The sequence below is a fragment of the Coregonus clupeaformis genome, unplaced genomic scaffold (genome assembly GCF_020615455.1).
Source record: "Coregonus clupeaformis isolate EN_2021a unplaced genomic scaffold, ASM2061545v1 scaf3654, whole genome shotgun sequence".
NCBI classification, from domain to species: domain Eukaryota; kingdom Metazoa; phylum Chordata; class Actinopteri; order Salmoniformes; family Salmonidae; genus Coregonus; species Coregonus clupeaformis.
This window is the reverse complement of record NW_025537108.1, coordinates 18,124-33,467: the sequence shown is the minus strand read 5'-3', so window position 1 is coordinate 33,467 and position 15,344 is coordinate 18,124. Positions and strand designations below refer to the sequence as shown.

The 15,344-nt window shown below is 42.3% G+C and overlaps 1 protein-coding gene and 1 long non-coding RNA gene across 2 annotated transcripts; both read left to right on the top strand.

Moving 5' to 3' along the window:
- Positions 1-4,676: 4,676 nt before the first annotated feature.
- On the top strand, positions 4,677-6,772 carry LOC121566156. Its single transcript, XR_006000809.2, has 3 exons — positions 4,677-4,898; positions 5,841-6,412; positions 6,550-6,772. It is a non-coding gene; the product is annotated as an uncharacterized LOC121566156 (long non-coding RNA).
- A 3,154-nt stretch (positions 6,773-9,926) lies between these two features.
- On the top strand, positions 9,927-14,788 carry LOC121566153. The gene is made up of 2 exons (XM_041876332.2): positions 9,927-10,857; positions 13,200-14,788. Exons 1-2 carry the CDS (start codon positions 9,940-9,942, stop codon positions 14,301-14,303), a joined length of 2,022 nt encoding a protein of 673 aa, XP_041732266.2. The 5' UTR covers positions 9,927-9,939; the 3' UTR covers positions 14,304-14,788.
- Positions 14,789-15,344: the final 556 nt, after the last annotated feature.

Genomic DNA, 15,344 nt, shown 5'->3' with positions numbered 1-15,344 from the left:
GAAACCCTACCCCTCCGCCTGCCCTGCCGGAAGCTAGGTCGGCGGTTTGTGGGGGCCCTTCAAAGTCCTGAGAAGATTGAACGAGGTGTGTTACAGATTACAACTGCCTATTGAGTACAAAAATATTAACCCCTCGTTCCATGTGTCTCTTCTCAGGCCGGTGGTAGCTGGTCCACTCCAAGAGGAGGAGATAGGAGAGACCCCTCCACCCCCTTTGGACATCGAGGGGGCACCGGCGTACAGGGTCCGGACTATATTGGACTCGAGGCGCCGGAGGAGTGGTCTCCAGTATCTCGTGGAGTGGGAGGGGTACGGTCCGGAGGAACGGTGCTGGGTGCCTAGGAGGGACATCCTCGACCCATCCCTCCTGACAGAGTTCCACCGTGGGCATCCCACACGCCCGGGTCTGCGTCCTCCTGGGTCCTCCTGGCCGTCCCCGAGGCCGGGGTCAAGGGGGGGTACTGTCACGGTTCGGCCGAGGCTGCTCCTCCTCCTGGTTCGGGCAGGCTTCGCGTTCGCCTTCCCCGGAATACTAGCTGCCACCGTTGTATGTTTCGTGTATTGATTGCTTTGGTCTGTCTGGTACACCTGTGTCTGTTTGTGTCCTAATTACGTGTCCTATAAGTTCCCTGTTTTGTGTTAGTTAATTTGTGTGTTGTTGTTCGCCTGTCGTTGTGCTGCGTGTTTTGTTTCTTGTTTGTTGTTTTAGTGTTTTTACGCATGGTGCGTAAATGCTCGCCTCTATTGTTTTGAGGAGGTTTGTCATACCGTTTCCCTTTTGGATTATTAAGTAAACTCTATTGGACTGAGCCTCGGTGTCCTGCGCCTGACTTCCACACCACTTACACCTCACATCATGACAGGCAAGGACTAGAGACTTTTTTAGGATAAAAAGAAACGGAATAGAGCTAAGTACAGTCAGAATCCTAGAGGAAAACCTGGTTCAGTCTGCTTTCCAACAGACACTGGGAGACAAATTCCCTCTTCAGCAGGACAATAACCTAAAACACAAGGCCAAATATTCACTGGAGTTGCTTACCAAGATGACATTGAATGTTCCTGAGTGGCTTAGTTACAGTTTTGACTTAATTCGGCTTGAAAACTTATGGCAAATGTATATTTAATGTATATTGCATATATTTTACAATCCAGTTGTGCAAAGCTCTTGTATATCTGCAAGAAAATGATAAATATGTGAATGTTTGAAAGGGGGTCATATAAACATTGCCTTATTTATATTTTTACAGACAATATTAAGTGAATTCTGTCTGAAATAGTCATGCTATAATGGGCATAGTTTCTCAGACCAAATTTCCATTCTGGCTGAAACAAAGCAATCTGATCATGCTCCAGTCAAATACAGCTATAGGGAATGCCTATACATTGTCCAATCTCCTTCCACACATTGATTTCATTCTTCGCATCTTTATTCAGAAACAAACAAACTTGAAATTAAGTGCTGTTTCAGTGTCTTGTTGCAGGTTGTGCAATGTTCAAAAGTGTGTGTAATATTAGCATTAACTTGTGTGTGTGGTGTGAAGTGTGGATGGTCCTATGTATGCAAATAGCCGAGATTGGATATTTCAGCACCATGGACAGCAGCGACATTGGGATAGCGAGATCTGTAATTCAGCAACACATGACACTGGATAGCGGCTGTCTCAGGTGAACTTGGCATTGGGAAAATACCATCTAATAGGAAACGAGGCATAGGAGGCAAAAGACTGAAGGAGAAGACTCCCACAGGAACTCTATGCTTAACTGTTCTGCCACATTCATTTCAAATGTTACATTTTTCGATTTGTAAATAAAAGGGAACACATCTGCAAATAATGTAAATTGACTTTTCTAACTACACTGTACAGCTTTAGTGTGTCTGTGTGTCATAGGTACAACTGCAAGCAATTCGCTTCTCAAATCCTTCTCAAATGTCTGTTTAATGTGAGAAACTAAATTAAAAACAACCGTTAGACTAATACAATGTGTACTGTCACAAATTATTACTATTCCCAACAAGACAACGAAGTGATGGTCTTTACCCACCATGGAGACTTATAAAGGCTACTTCCCCCCCACCAAAAGTTCCCACGCAGAGCGATGTTGTTTACTACATCATTATGCATATGTAGCGTGGTTCGTTCTGCGTTGTGTACTTTTAATTAGGACACTGCCACAACTGGAATTCTGATGGTTGGATAATTTTTATTCGACCTGCACACGAAGAGACAAAAAAAATGATGTTAGCCCTTGGTGCAGCCACAGCTCTCAGGCACCTTTCTAGTTGAAGGTCAGGCAAAAGAGAACAGGTGCTGCATGCACACATTCAGTGCCTAACAACACACTATACAATACAAGTAAAATGATATACAACATAATTCTGACAAAATAAAAGACCTACCTGTACACGAAGAGACAACACACAATAGGTTAGCCCTTGGTGCAGCCACAGCTCTCGGGCACCTGCGTGAGCACATAGAAACTCACTCAAACACTGACCCAAATACTCCCGAGTTACAATAGGTACCCAAATTAGCGAGCTTGGTGAAAGTTGTTAACATAAATCTTTATATTGTCCACATTGTAACAAAACCTATAGTTGGGTAACAGCACTTTGTGTAACTTTACCACAGTTTTATATTGACAAATTACGGCGCCAAGGACAACATACCTTGCTAGTTGAAGGTCAGGCAAAAGAGAACAATAAGAGGGTACATAAATACAGATAACCCGCGATGGACCAAACCAAAATATACAAAACTTTTACAATTAGGTGTATTTACAATATAGATATATAAAAATGTTTGTACACCAACAAATTACATTAGCTATGCAGCTGTAATTAAATAAAAACCACATTGAATTTTTATTATTATTATTATTATTATTATTATTATTATTAACTTATTAACATCCCCTCTTGACCTGGCCTAGTTGAACTGTCCTTGTGTGCAACTTGGTGCATAATCTAGGGGAACAACATCACACTACTACATTCACCCCTACTGTTTTACACTAGATTATAAACACAAAACAAAACACATTACCTCGAAGGTAACAAAGCAAAGAAAGAAAAAAACATTTCACACCCACAGGGCGGCAGTGTAGTCCCTTAATTCTAGACCCACAAATGGTCGATCAGCTGGAAAGTTATCCCGTGAAGGATTAGGAAAAATAAGAGGTAGCTAATCCCTTATTCAACCCTATACAAAAAAATGCCAAACACATTTTATGCTGATGAACTACACACAAAGTTACATGAATTGTCAAAATATTAGACAAACCCACAAATCACTCTAAGACCCACTTAGATTACCACATACACACAACAAAAGAAAAGGTAGGCAATATCCTACCGTCACTGAGAAACCAAGAATTGTTTCATTTCCTGTGTAGACATAGTTTGGATTAGCCTATTCACTGGATTAATAAATCAACCTAGTCTAGTCTAGCACCAACCGTGCTCAAAGGTCTAACCTCAGGTTGGGGAGTACTACAGATCAGCATATCCGGAGCCAGCACACTTTCAATTTCCGACTCAACACTAGTAGTGTCAGACGACTGATCAGAATCCTGGTAGATTGTCACAGACCAGACTGACAAAGCATCTTCAACCAAGTTAACAACATCAGGCACAGCACCATCCCAGCTGAGTGGAGTTTCACTATCAGAATTCTTGTAGGCTTTGGGGATCTCAGCCCCGAAACCTGAAGGATCTGGAGAAAGTCTGTATGGAGGAGCGGGCCAAAATCCCTGCTGCAGTGTGTGCAAACCTGGTCAAGACCTACAGGAAACGTATGATCTCTGTAATTGCAAACAAAGGTTTCTGTACCAAATAATAAGTTCTGCTTTTCTGATGTATCAAATACTTATGTCATGCAATAAAACGCAAATTAATTACTTAAAAATCATACAATGTGATTTTCTGGATTTTTGTTTTACATTCCGTCTCTCACAGTTGAAGTGTACGTATGATAAAAGTTACAGACCTCTACATGCTTTGTAAGTAGGAAAACCTGCAAAATTGGCAGTGTATCAAATACTTGTTCTCCCCACTGTCCTGGATATCATTTTTATTTTAATTTTTTTGTCATTTAGCAGACGCTCTTATCCAGAGCGACTTACAGTTAGTGAGTGCATACATCATTTTTATTTTTCATACTGGCCCCCCGTGGGAATCGAACCCACAACCCTGGCGTTGCAAACGCCATGCTCTACCAACTGAGCAACATCCCTGCCGGCCATTCCCTCCCCTACCCTGGACAACGCTGGGCCAATTGTGCGGCGCCCTATGGGTCTCCCGGTCGCGGCCGGCTACGACAGAGCCTGGATTCGAACCAGAATCTCTAGTGGCACAGCTAGCACTGCGATGCAGTGCCTTAGACCACTGCGCCACTCAAAGGGTGCCAGCTTTGCAACCCATCTCTGCTCGCATGCATCGTCTCGGCTTTGTAAGAATATATTTGAGTGGATTGTTGTCGGTCCACACAGTAAACTTATGCCCTCGCAGCCAATGGCTGAATTTATCATGAATGGCCCATTTCATGGCTAGAAATTCCAGCCGGTGAGCAGGATACTTGGATTGTGCATGATTAAGAGATTTACTAGCAAAAGCTATCGGCCTGGCTATGTCCTTCCCATCTTGCACTTGTGATAGTACAGCTCCCAAACCACTACACAGTAAATTCCATAGTGTTAAATATGCAGTGTCAAAGTACATTGACTCTTACAGAGTTATTACTACAACAGTTGGAGTAAGATACCGCCCAGTGTTGGTGAAAAAGTACGTTGTTAAAAGACGCAGTGTCAGACGTACTCTGGAAAGCTCCGCCCACCTACGACTCGTCTCAAACGGACCACACATTTTCACGGCGCCATTTTCTTCATGTGGAATGACTGCGGTAAGTTTCTCCTAAGCGACTATACACACATTATTTGTCATTTTAACAGAAGCAGCATTTAAGAATTACTTTATATCGTTGCTAACAGTGCACTCTAGTTGGTTTTAGGTCTTAAAATGTCGAATTTTAAAAAGGCTAACGTTAACATGTTGTGACTGACTTCTGTCCAGTCCATGTGCCAGCAGTATTAAGCTAACGTTAATTAACATTAACTGACGAACATAACGTTCAAACTAGACAATGTCAGCCCGATTTATTGTAAGTTATGTTAATACAACGTGGAGGGGGGATTGTGTACTTCTTGTTAACGTTCAGATATTACAGGAACATAGCAAAGACTAAGGGGAGTTGGCTAAACTAGCTACAGTTAGCTACGTTAGCTTGACTGGCTAACTATGTGCGGGTGGCATGGATTTATTATGTTAACGGCGGGTAGACATTAACCTTGGACACTGCTTAAGCGGTGTGCCTTTATTTTTTTCCTGGATATTATACAAAATGACTTTCGGGTTTCAAAGCAGCAGCAGTACTGTTAAAATACTTAAGCACTATCTTAGCACACACTTATGGTGTAACGTTTAGCTAACATTATTCAATTCAATGTTATTTATATTGTCAAATCATAACAAGAGTTATCTCAAGACACTTTACAGACAGAGTAGGTCTAGACCACACTCTATAATATACCAAGACCCAACAATTGCAGTAATTGTGCGGGCAAGGCGGTAACATTAATGTTACAAGGATGAAAATCAGACGTTATCCTTTTTAATGTGTTTGACAGTAACTTCAATTTAACTGGCCATTTCTGCAAAAGTGCTGATCATTTCTCAGCACTTTGGTGGCTTGAAACAATATTTTTTCTTATATTTGAGGAAATACTGCTAAAATAAGACCATCAACTTTTTTAACTGTGAGAAATTGTACTGATACTATTTGCAGGGAGCATGCTGCTTAAAGCTAAACTTGGAGATGTCCAAAAATTTGTCAGAATAACTGAGCCAAATCTGAAAGACTTTTTGATTGCAGGTAAGAATTTGACAATGTTAGTAATAACTGTCTGAATTTAGCTGTTTAAAATTGATATACTGGAATATTCCTAAAATGATGGGACATGTTAAGTTCTCAGGTTTTTGGAACTGGTCCATTTTTGTACGTCTAAATTTCTTCTGTTTTGCCCTTGGTAACTACACTTTAATTGTGGATGCATTGCTTAAGGTATAGTTATGATGCTACAAAAAAAACATTTTAATCACTTAATAGTGTTTGTTTAAAACCTATTTTATAGGGTAAGGTAGGTGTACACAGTGAAATTATTATATAAATAATGATTTACTTTTGTTTACACAAGCTTTTATCCCTGTTTTTTCTAGCATTTGCAAAGTTTGGTGTCCCAGCTGTAACAGAAGGTGTGAAAATTGTTGACAGTTCAGGGACTGAATTGGATGATGATGTTTTTGAGGATATTATAAAGGATCCCTCAACTGGGGTGCTAACCATCAAATATGACTCAGGTTTGTTTCAGTTAATTAGACTAATTAATGAATACGTTATTTCTTTGTTTTATGAAGTTCATGGTGTCTATTAAATAAGTGTCTTAGATTATGAGGGAACTATATATAATTCTTTTTCTTCTAAAAATCATGGTTAGAATCTGTCTCCATGGTGGCCTCTTCTGAGCAATCCCAACCATCATCCCTTGATACCTTGGACTCTGAGGATACAGTCATTATTTCAGATAGCCCCCTCCAGAAAACGCCAGAGGCTGGATACAGAAGCCAAGCAAGTAAGACAATTCTGACATTTTAAATTCTGTTCTTGAATCTGTTCTCAGAGAATTAAAATTACATTAATATACATTGTAAATTACATGGTTTCAAAACATTTTGAAGTCCTGATTAGGGATGTCCCGATCAAGTTTTTTTAAGCGCCCTATCCGATTAAAAAAAGTATCTGCTGATATTGAGTCCTGATCAGATACTTTTATTTATTTATTGATAATACAGTGCACACTTCGAGTACATTCAAGTTATTGTCGCTGTCTGGAGGGAGTTTCTTACCATTATTGGCTTTTTTCATTGGATTTTTGTAGCACTTGCAATCTTTGAGATTGGATCGGGACATCCTCTGACATCATATTAGTTTATTTCCAGTTTATTTGCAGTGGACATAACATGCAGAATTGTTATGCATTTTGTTTTAAGTTGGTGGAATCAGCTCTTACCAACAAAACCGGTGGGGGAACGTATAATAAATGAATACAACCGAACCAAGTCCTTGACGGATGAAACAAGACGCAAAATGGTGAACATGCTGGCAGCTGACATGACAGAAATGAATGGGTAATTTGTTAATAGTCCTTGTGTTCTCAATCTGTAAATCTAAATCTGAATCTAAGTGAATATGACTGCACAATCCTTTTCTTCTTCAATTTTGCAGTACATCTCCACCCAGACAGGTGAAAGAAATGTATGCCAAAGGAATAGTGACCTTATTCCCGTACCTCAGTGACCCATTCTCTAAGAATGGCTATGTGAGTTGCACACAGTAATAGTTGTAATGTTAAATATTATTGGAAGTTTTTGAATCCTACCAGACCATGTTGTTTTCAATGAAGTATCCATTTTTGTTATCCTTTCATCCTTCAAGGAGCATTATTATGATGGCGAGAGTGGAACTGGGTACTTGGCCTGGAGGATTAAAACTATTCAGAGAGGCACCGCCAAAGACAGGCGATCATCATTCGGAGGTAATACTGGAAAATGTATGGAACAAAACAGTTGCTAGATCAATAATTGCATTTGTTGCACTATTTCTCAGACATATAGTATAATGTGTAACTACATCCTTCAATTCTGCTAGCTCCCTCCCTCTTAGCAAATTTAAAGAAAATATGCATCAGAGACCTACAAAGGACTGTGACATAGGGGGGTTGCCTCGACACTGACTGGTCGAGGCAACCCCTGGCAAACTGGCCTTGCAAACTTTAGGGTGATTTAAACCAGTAGATGGCATTTTCATACATTTTTCAACCCACAAACTGCAGATTTCATAAATTGTGAAGAAATAATGTCAATATTAACACCAGCATTGATGCAGGGCTCCACACTAACTTTTTGTCTTGGTTGCACTTGTGCGCCTAACTTTTTATTTAGGTGCACCAGCACAAAATGTAGGTGCACCCAAATTTTTTTCCTTGCGTCGCCATTAACGCCACAATTTCAAGGTCACCTTTTTATCACGCTCCATATACATTCATATATATCATGTAACCACCCCCCCTTTGCTGTCCTCTGCCCCTCAGATGGCCAACACCTGTAATTTGGCCTTCTTCCCATTTGGCCTTGGCTAAACCAGCTTGCCACACTCCCTAGCATCAAACATATCATTCATATCATTTAGTTTACAGCTCAAAAAGTATATTTTACAGTGGAGTACTTCCTTTAAAAGTTAGCCAGGCTACTAAAACTTTTGACATGATTGAAATTTTCCAGTGTTGTGTAGAATCAGCCAAAGGATCAACTGGTGAAGACATGTCTGGAGGACCGACTGTCAGACGAGAATCCCAGTTTGTTCCAGAGACTGCCCTGACTGATGATGAGTGCAACAAAGCAATCTCACTGATGAAACATTCTGCTGATGCAGACACAATCAAGAAGAAAATGGAACTGACGTTTGTGTATCGCCGCAAAATGATCCTCGACCCCCAGCAGTCAAGCAACATACTGTCTGAGTTTCCACGCTTTTAAAGACGTCAAAAGCTTGGTAATTATGTTATTTTGAAAATACTATGACAAGTTAATTGTTTTGTAAGACATTGTAGTGATACTAGCTAGCTAAACTAGCACGCAATACAATTTGATTGGCTGTCAAATAACTGAAATTGTCACCAACACCACCCCACTCCAGGTTGAACAGGATTTTGTTCTAATGTTCGGAGAGGATACCTCAAGCAAGCTTCTGGAAAGGTGGCCGGTCACGTTCAAGAAAAAGATCATCAAACAATGCAGAAAGCTTCCATCCACAAGTGAGCTTGAAGAACTCTTGCTGGCAGCTGATCCTCCTGAGGATGGCACTGAATTGGATGTTGACTTTGGTAAGATGCTTGTAAGCCTACCTTTTTGTGTTGTATTGCAATATCAACATTATGTGTAAACATTTAAATATCAACATAATACTAAGAAGCTGGATCTGTGAAAGATTTACGAGTACGTTCTGTAGCAGTATATTGAACAAAACTTTTGAGATTTGACTCAGCCCTGTGGATGTTTTAGTTAGAGAACTTCTTGTGATGTAGAACTGCTGTCTGTCTGGGGGGTCTTTTGTAAAGAAAACAACGTAACTGGAAGTGTGTTAACATTGAACTTGTGTTGTTACAGGTTGGGACAGTGATCTGTCATCGGTTTTACTGCTTATACACCTGATTCCACCCTCCGCTCAGGGTCGGAAGAGACCAGGAAAGGTTTCCGCATCCCAAGCAGAGAAACATCTTGTGGTATTCAAGAAGGTTTGTATTTTTTCTAATTTGTGGTATGAACACCTAATATTAGGCTACAAGTATTCATTCAATATTCATATTCAATAAGAGTAGTGTATTGGCTCTTTCTGCATATTCTACAACTACTTGGCCATTAACTACAGTTTTCCCTCATTTGTCTTCGCAGACCGGAACAAACATTCAAGAGCATCTCGATGCCATCACTACTAGCGCTCAGCCCTATCTCCTAGCTGTTGGAGTTAAGAAGAATGCAATCCACCAGTTCTTCATCATTATCGACAAGAATGCCATACCTTGCAGGTCAACCTCTTCTCTTGTTGCTTTTGACGAACTATTTAAGGCACATTTTGTGTTTGGCACATCCTACAACACCATGCTCCACAACATGTACACTTTCATCCAAACTACAGTGTACAGCATCGATGCTGGCAAGGTCAAAGAGAGCCCTCGTGTTGCTGAAATCAGGGCGAGGTTACTTCATTAGTGCTTGAAGTTTCTCCTCGAACATGAAGTGTTTTGTTTGTCGAGTTATCGAGTTCAAATATGCTTGTTAGGCATTTACGATTAGTTCACGGTTACTTGCCTGGAAAAAATCTCCGGCTTAAATGTGCTCAGACTGGATGTGGCTGTGCGTTTGGTACGTTTTCTGGTTTTAGGAAACATTTAAACACAAAACACACTGAGTATATTGACCAACAGGTTGACCCTGATGTTTATTTAAGCAGCATTGGAGAGGCAGTGACCACTAATGTAGAGGAGACAGCTACAACGTCACGGACAGTTAATGAACACGAGGTAGCCACATCTACTCTGTTGAAAAAGTCCAACAGGAGCACTCTAGATATGTGTGCCTCTGCTGTTGCACAACTAAAAGCAGCTGGATTAAGTCAATCTACTGTAAATAGTTTTGTTTCCTCCATGGAAGAAGTGTTTTTTGAGATTCAAAGTCAAGCTACAGATGCAGCTTTGCAGTGCTTATCTCCACAGGAAACTGAAAATAAGAACAGAATAGAACAATCTTTGCAAAAGTTGGAAAACCCTTTCACACCCTTAAATTCAGAAGCTAAACGAAATAAACACTTCAAAGAGAAATGGGGAATCGTAGAACCTGTTGAAAAGGTGCTTGGCACAAGATTTGACAGCAGAAGAAACAAAACAACTGGGACATACGATCAGGTCGTTGTAACTGACAAGTTTGCATATATTCCTATTTTAGAAACACTAAAGGCCATTTTTCAAAACCCAGAACTTGCAGACATGTTCAAGCCCAGGCACATGCCCAAGGAAGGTGTGTATGCAGACTTGAGAGATGCCGCCTATTTTAAAAAAAGTCCCTTATTCTCTATAGAAAAAGATGCCATACAGATCCAGCTATTTTATGACGACTTTGAAACAGCAAACCCCTTGGGGTCTAAAAAGGGTATACACAAATTAGGTGCTATATACTTTACATTAAGGAATTTTTGTCACGACCGTCTATGAAATAGGACCAAAGCGCAGCGTTGGGAGTGAACATGACTTTAATGTTGACAAAACAAAACACGATCCGTAACGTCCTCAGTACATCGACTGAACATAGAACAAAAACCCACAAACCAACAGTGAAACACAACAGTATATATATGGCTCCCAATCAGAGATAACGAGCCGACAGCTGACACTCGTTACCTCCGATTGGGAGTCATTGACCAATTACCAAAACACAAACAAATGAAACTCACCCATACCCAACACCACCAAAAGAAATACAACCCTGGCTCTAAAATAAAAGTCCATAGAGCCAGAGTGTCACAGTACCCCCCCCTAAAGGTGCGAACTCCGGGCGTACCAGCATACAGTCTAGGGGAGGGTCTGGGTGGGCGTCTGTCCACGGTGGCGGTTCTGGCGGATCCTGGCTGGACAGCTCTGGCGGATCCTGGCTGGACGGCTCTGGCGGATCCTGGCTGGACGGCTCTGGCGGATCCTGGCAGGACGGCTCTGGCGGATCCTGGCTGGCTGACGGATCTGGCGGATCCTGGCGGGCTGACGGATCTGGCTGCTCATGGCTGGCTGACGGATCTGGCTGCTCATGGCTGGCTGACGGATCTGGCTGCTCATGGCTGGCTGACGGATCTGGCTGCTCGTGGCTGGCTGACGGGTCTGGCTGCTCATGGCTGGCTGACGGATCTGGCTGCTCATGGCTGGCTGACGGATCTGGCTGCTCATGGCTGGCTGACGGATCTGGCTGCTCATGGCTGGCTGACGGATCTGGCTGCTCATAGCTGGCTGACGGATCTGGCTGCTCATAGCTGGCTGACGGATCTGGCTGCTCATGGCTGGCTGACGGGTCTGGCTGCTCATGGCTGGCTGACGGATCTGGCTGCTCATGGCTGGCGGAAGGCTCTGGCTGATCCGGTCTGACGGAAGGCTCTGGCTGCTCCTGTCTGGCGGAAGGCTCTGGCTGCTCCTGTCTGGCGGAAGGCTCTGGCTGATCCTGTCTGGCGGAAGGCTCTGGCTGATCCTGTCTGGCGGAAGGCTCTGGCTGATCCTGTCTGGCGGAAGGCTCTGGCTGATCCTGTCTGGCGGAGAGCTCTAGCGGCTCCGGTCTGGCGGACGGCTCTGAAGGCTCATGGCAGACGGGCGGCTTTGCAGGCTCAGTACAGACGGGCAGTTCAGACGGCGTTGGGCAGACGGGCAGTTCAGACGGCGTTGGGCAGCCGGGCAGTTCAGGCGCCGTTGGGCAGACGGGCAGTTCAGACGGCGTTGGGCAGACGGGCAGTTCAGACGGCGTTGGGCAGACGGGCAGTTCAGACGGCGTTGGGCAGACGGCCAGTTCAGACGGCGTTGGGCAGACGGGCAGTTCAGACGGGCGTTGGGCAGACGGGCAGTTCAGACGGCGTTGGGCAGACGGCCAGTTCAGGCCGGCTGGCGACGCACATCGTGGACCTGGTGCGTGGAGTAGGAACAGGCCGGACCGTACCGGGAACACCCACCACTGGCCTTAACTGGGGATCAAGAACGGACCGGACCAGACTGGGAACACACTTCAGTCTCTCATGCCGTGCCACAACAACTTCCCTCCCTCTACTCGCCAATGGCTCCCGTAATCCGATAGCCTTCTCTCCTTTTCTCCCTGTGGCAGCCTCCTGCTGCCCAGGCGCCCAAGCCATGTGCCCCCCAAAAATGTTTTGGGGAGTAACCACGGGCTTCCAGCCTCGACTCCGCGCTTCCTCTTCATACCACCTCCTCTCGGCTGCAGCTGCCTCCAGCTCTTCACGAGGGCGGTGATATTCCTCCTCAGACCACCTCCTCTCGGCTGCAGCTGCCTCCAGCTCTTCACGAGGGCGATGATGTTCCTCCGGTTGTGCCCAAGGACCCTTTCCAGCCCGAATCTCCTCCCATGTCCAAAAGTCCTTAGGAGGCATCCATAACTCCTGTGTCCAGACCCCTTGCTCCTGGACGCGCTGCTTGGTCCTCTTGTGGTGGGTTATTCTGTCACGACCGTCTATGAAATAGGACCAAAGCGCAGCGTTGGGAGTGAACATGACTTTAATGTTGACAAAACAAAACACGATCCGTAACGTCCTCAGTACATCGACTGAACATAGAACAAAAACCCACAAACCAACAGTGAAACACAACAGTATATATATGGCTCCCAATCAGAGATAACGAGCCGACAGCTGACACTCGTTACCTCCGAGTGGGAGTCATTGACCAATTACCAAAACACAAACAAATGAAACTCACCCATACCCAACACCACCAAAAGAAATACAACCCTGGCTCTAAAATAAAAGTCCATAGAGCCAGAGTGTCACAATTTTCCCCCAATCTTTAATTCATCATTGATAAATATTCATTTGGGTGCTCTTTTCCATGCGCAGGACATCAAGCGTTATGGTTTTAATTTGATACTTGAGCCACTTGTCAGTGATCTTAAAGTACTCGAGACAGAGGGACTTAAAGTTCCCAGATTGAAAGATGTGATTCACGGTACCATAGTTCAGGTCACTGGTGATAATCTTGGGTTGCATGGTTTATTTGGCTTTGTGGAGTCATTTGGGGCAAGGTATTGTTGTCGTTTCTGTCTCCTTGAGAAAGATTGTTTTCAAACTGTGTTCTGTGAAGATGATCCAAAAGTTGTACTACGAACTATCGAGATGCACAAACTGCACTGTCAAACTTTACAAACAGATCCTACACTACCTCATATCTATGGTGTCAAACGCATTTGTCTGCTGAATTCACTACAGTATTTTAATACAGCCAACAATTTTTCTGTAGATATAATGCACGATATTTTAGAAGGAGTTGCTCAGTTTGAAGTCAAACTTGTCCTGCAGTACATTAAGGAAAACTTCCTAAATGCTGAACAACTGGCTGGTAGAATACATGCTTTTGACTATGGATACAATCAGCAGCGAAACCGTCCACCTAGAGTAAAGTTGTTTGATGGAAGTAATGATTTGGGGTTGAATGCTATACAGTCTTGGTGCTTATTACGTAATATGCCTTTGCTATTTGGTGATTTAATACAGTCAGATGACCAGCACTGGCATCTTCTACTTTTGCTTCTACACATTGTTAACATTGTATTTTCCCCAGTCCTTACAGAAGGCATGACCATTTACCTCAAACATTTAATCATTGATCATCATCAGCTCTTCAAGCAGTTGTTTCCTGCAATCAATCTCTTACCAAAGCATCACTTCATGATTCATTACCCTCGTAATATAAAAAACATCGGCCCAGTTCTGCACATGTGGTGCATGCGTTATGAAGCTAAACATAATTTTTTTAAGAAGCAATTAAAAAGCTTTAAAAATGTAACAAAAACATTAGCCAAAAAGCACCAAAGTTGTATGGCAATGTATCGAGAGTCCTTTAGCAAGGAAAGATTAACTTTAGGTTCGGGAAGATGGTAACACTTAGTGAGCTCAAAGAAGGTCCCGAGATTGCTTTAAAATGTGGGTCTGTATTGTCTACCAGTGTGTTTTCTGCCAAGTGGATCAAACATCATGGTACAGAGTACCGCCGTGACTTCATTATCTGTACTGAGGTAGCATTTGAGATGCCTGTATTTTGTAAAATCAAAATTATTGCTGTGAAAGATGACTGTGTATTGCTCTGTGGAAAACTGATGGAAACAGTGTGTTTTGATTACCATTACTATGCCTTTAAGGTCAGGATGCATCCAGACAGGGTTCAAAAGGTGATCAACATTACTGAACTGTGTTACTTTAAACCTTTTGATGTTCAAATGAAGTATGGAACGACAGATTCCTCCTTGTATGTTGTTCCCTATTGCCATTTTATGGAAACCTAAGGTCAATGTTTTAAAAAAGGGATTTGTATTCTTAATATATTTTAGCCTGACATAGTTGAGCTGTTAATAAAAATTTGAAATGCATTATTTTGTGGTAAGTTGTGATTTTTACTCACTTAATGGAGTATTTGTGTAATTTGACACTAAAAAAGTGTAAAATGAATACTGCTGAGATTTATTTCCGTGACACTATACGGTGTTAGAATTTGACTCTATTTGAGCTTGTTTTTCACTGCAAGATAGTCAATTATCAACACAATAGTGTGTAACATCAACACTTATCAGAGTTATTTTAACCTTGAGTGTCAACTCCATGCAGTGTTAAACTGGACTGGAATCAAACTCAATCAGAGTTGATTTGTTATTTTAGAAGAGTAAATGATTAACTCTTCCAAGGGTAATATTTACACTCTCCAGTGTTATTTAACCTTTAGTGTAAAATTAAAATAACACTATTCAGTGTAAGCGAGTGTTAAATTTTTACTCTATTTAGAGTTAATTTAACTCTAAAATGTTAACACTATGAAAAGAGTCAAATTAACACTATTTCAGGGTGGGACCATATACACTCAGAAATAGTGTTAAATTTAACTCTTTAAGTGTTACTTTAACACTTCAAAATTTACTGTGTAGTAGATGC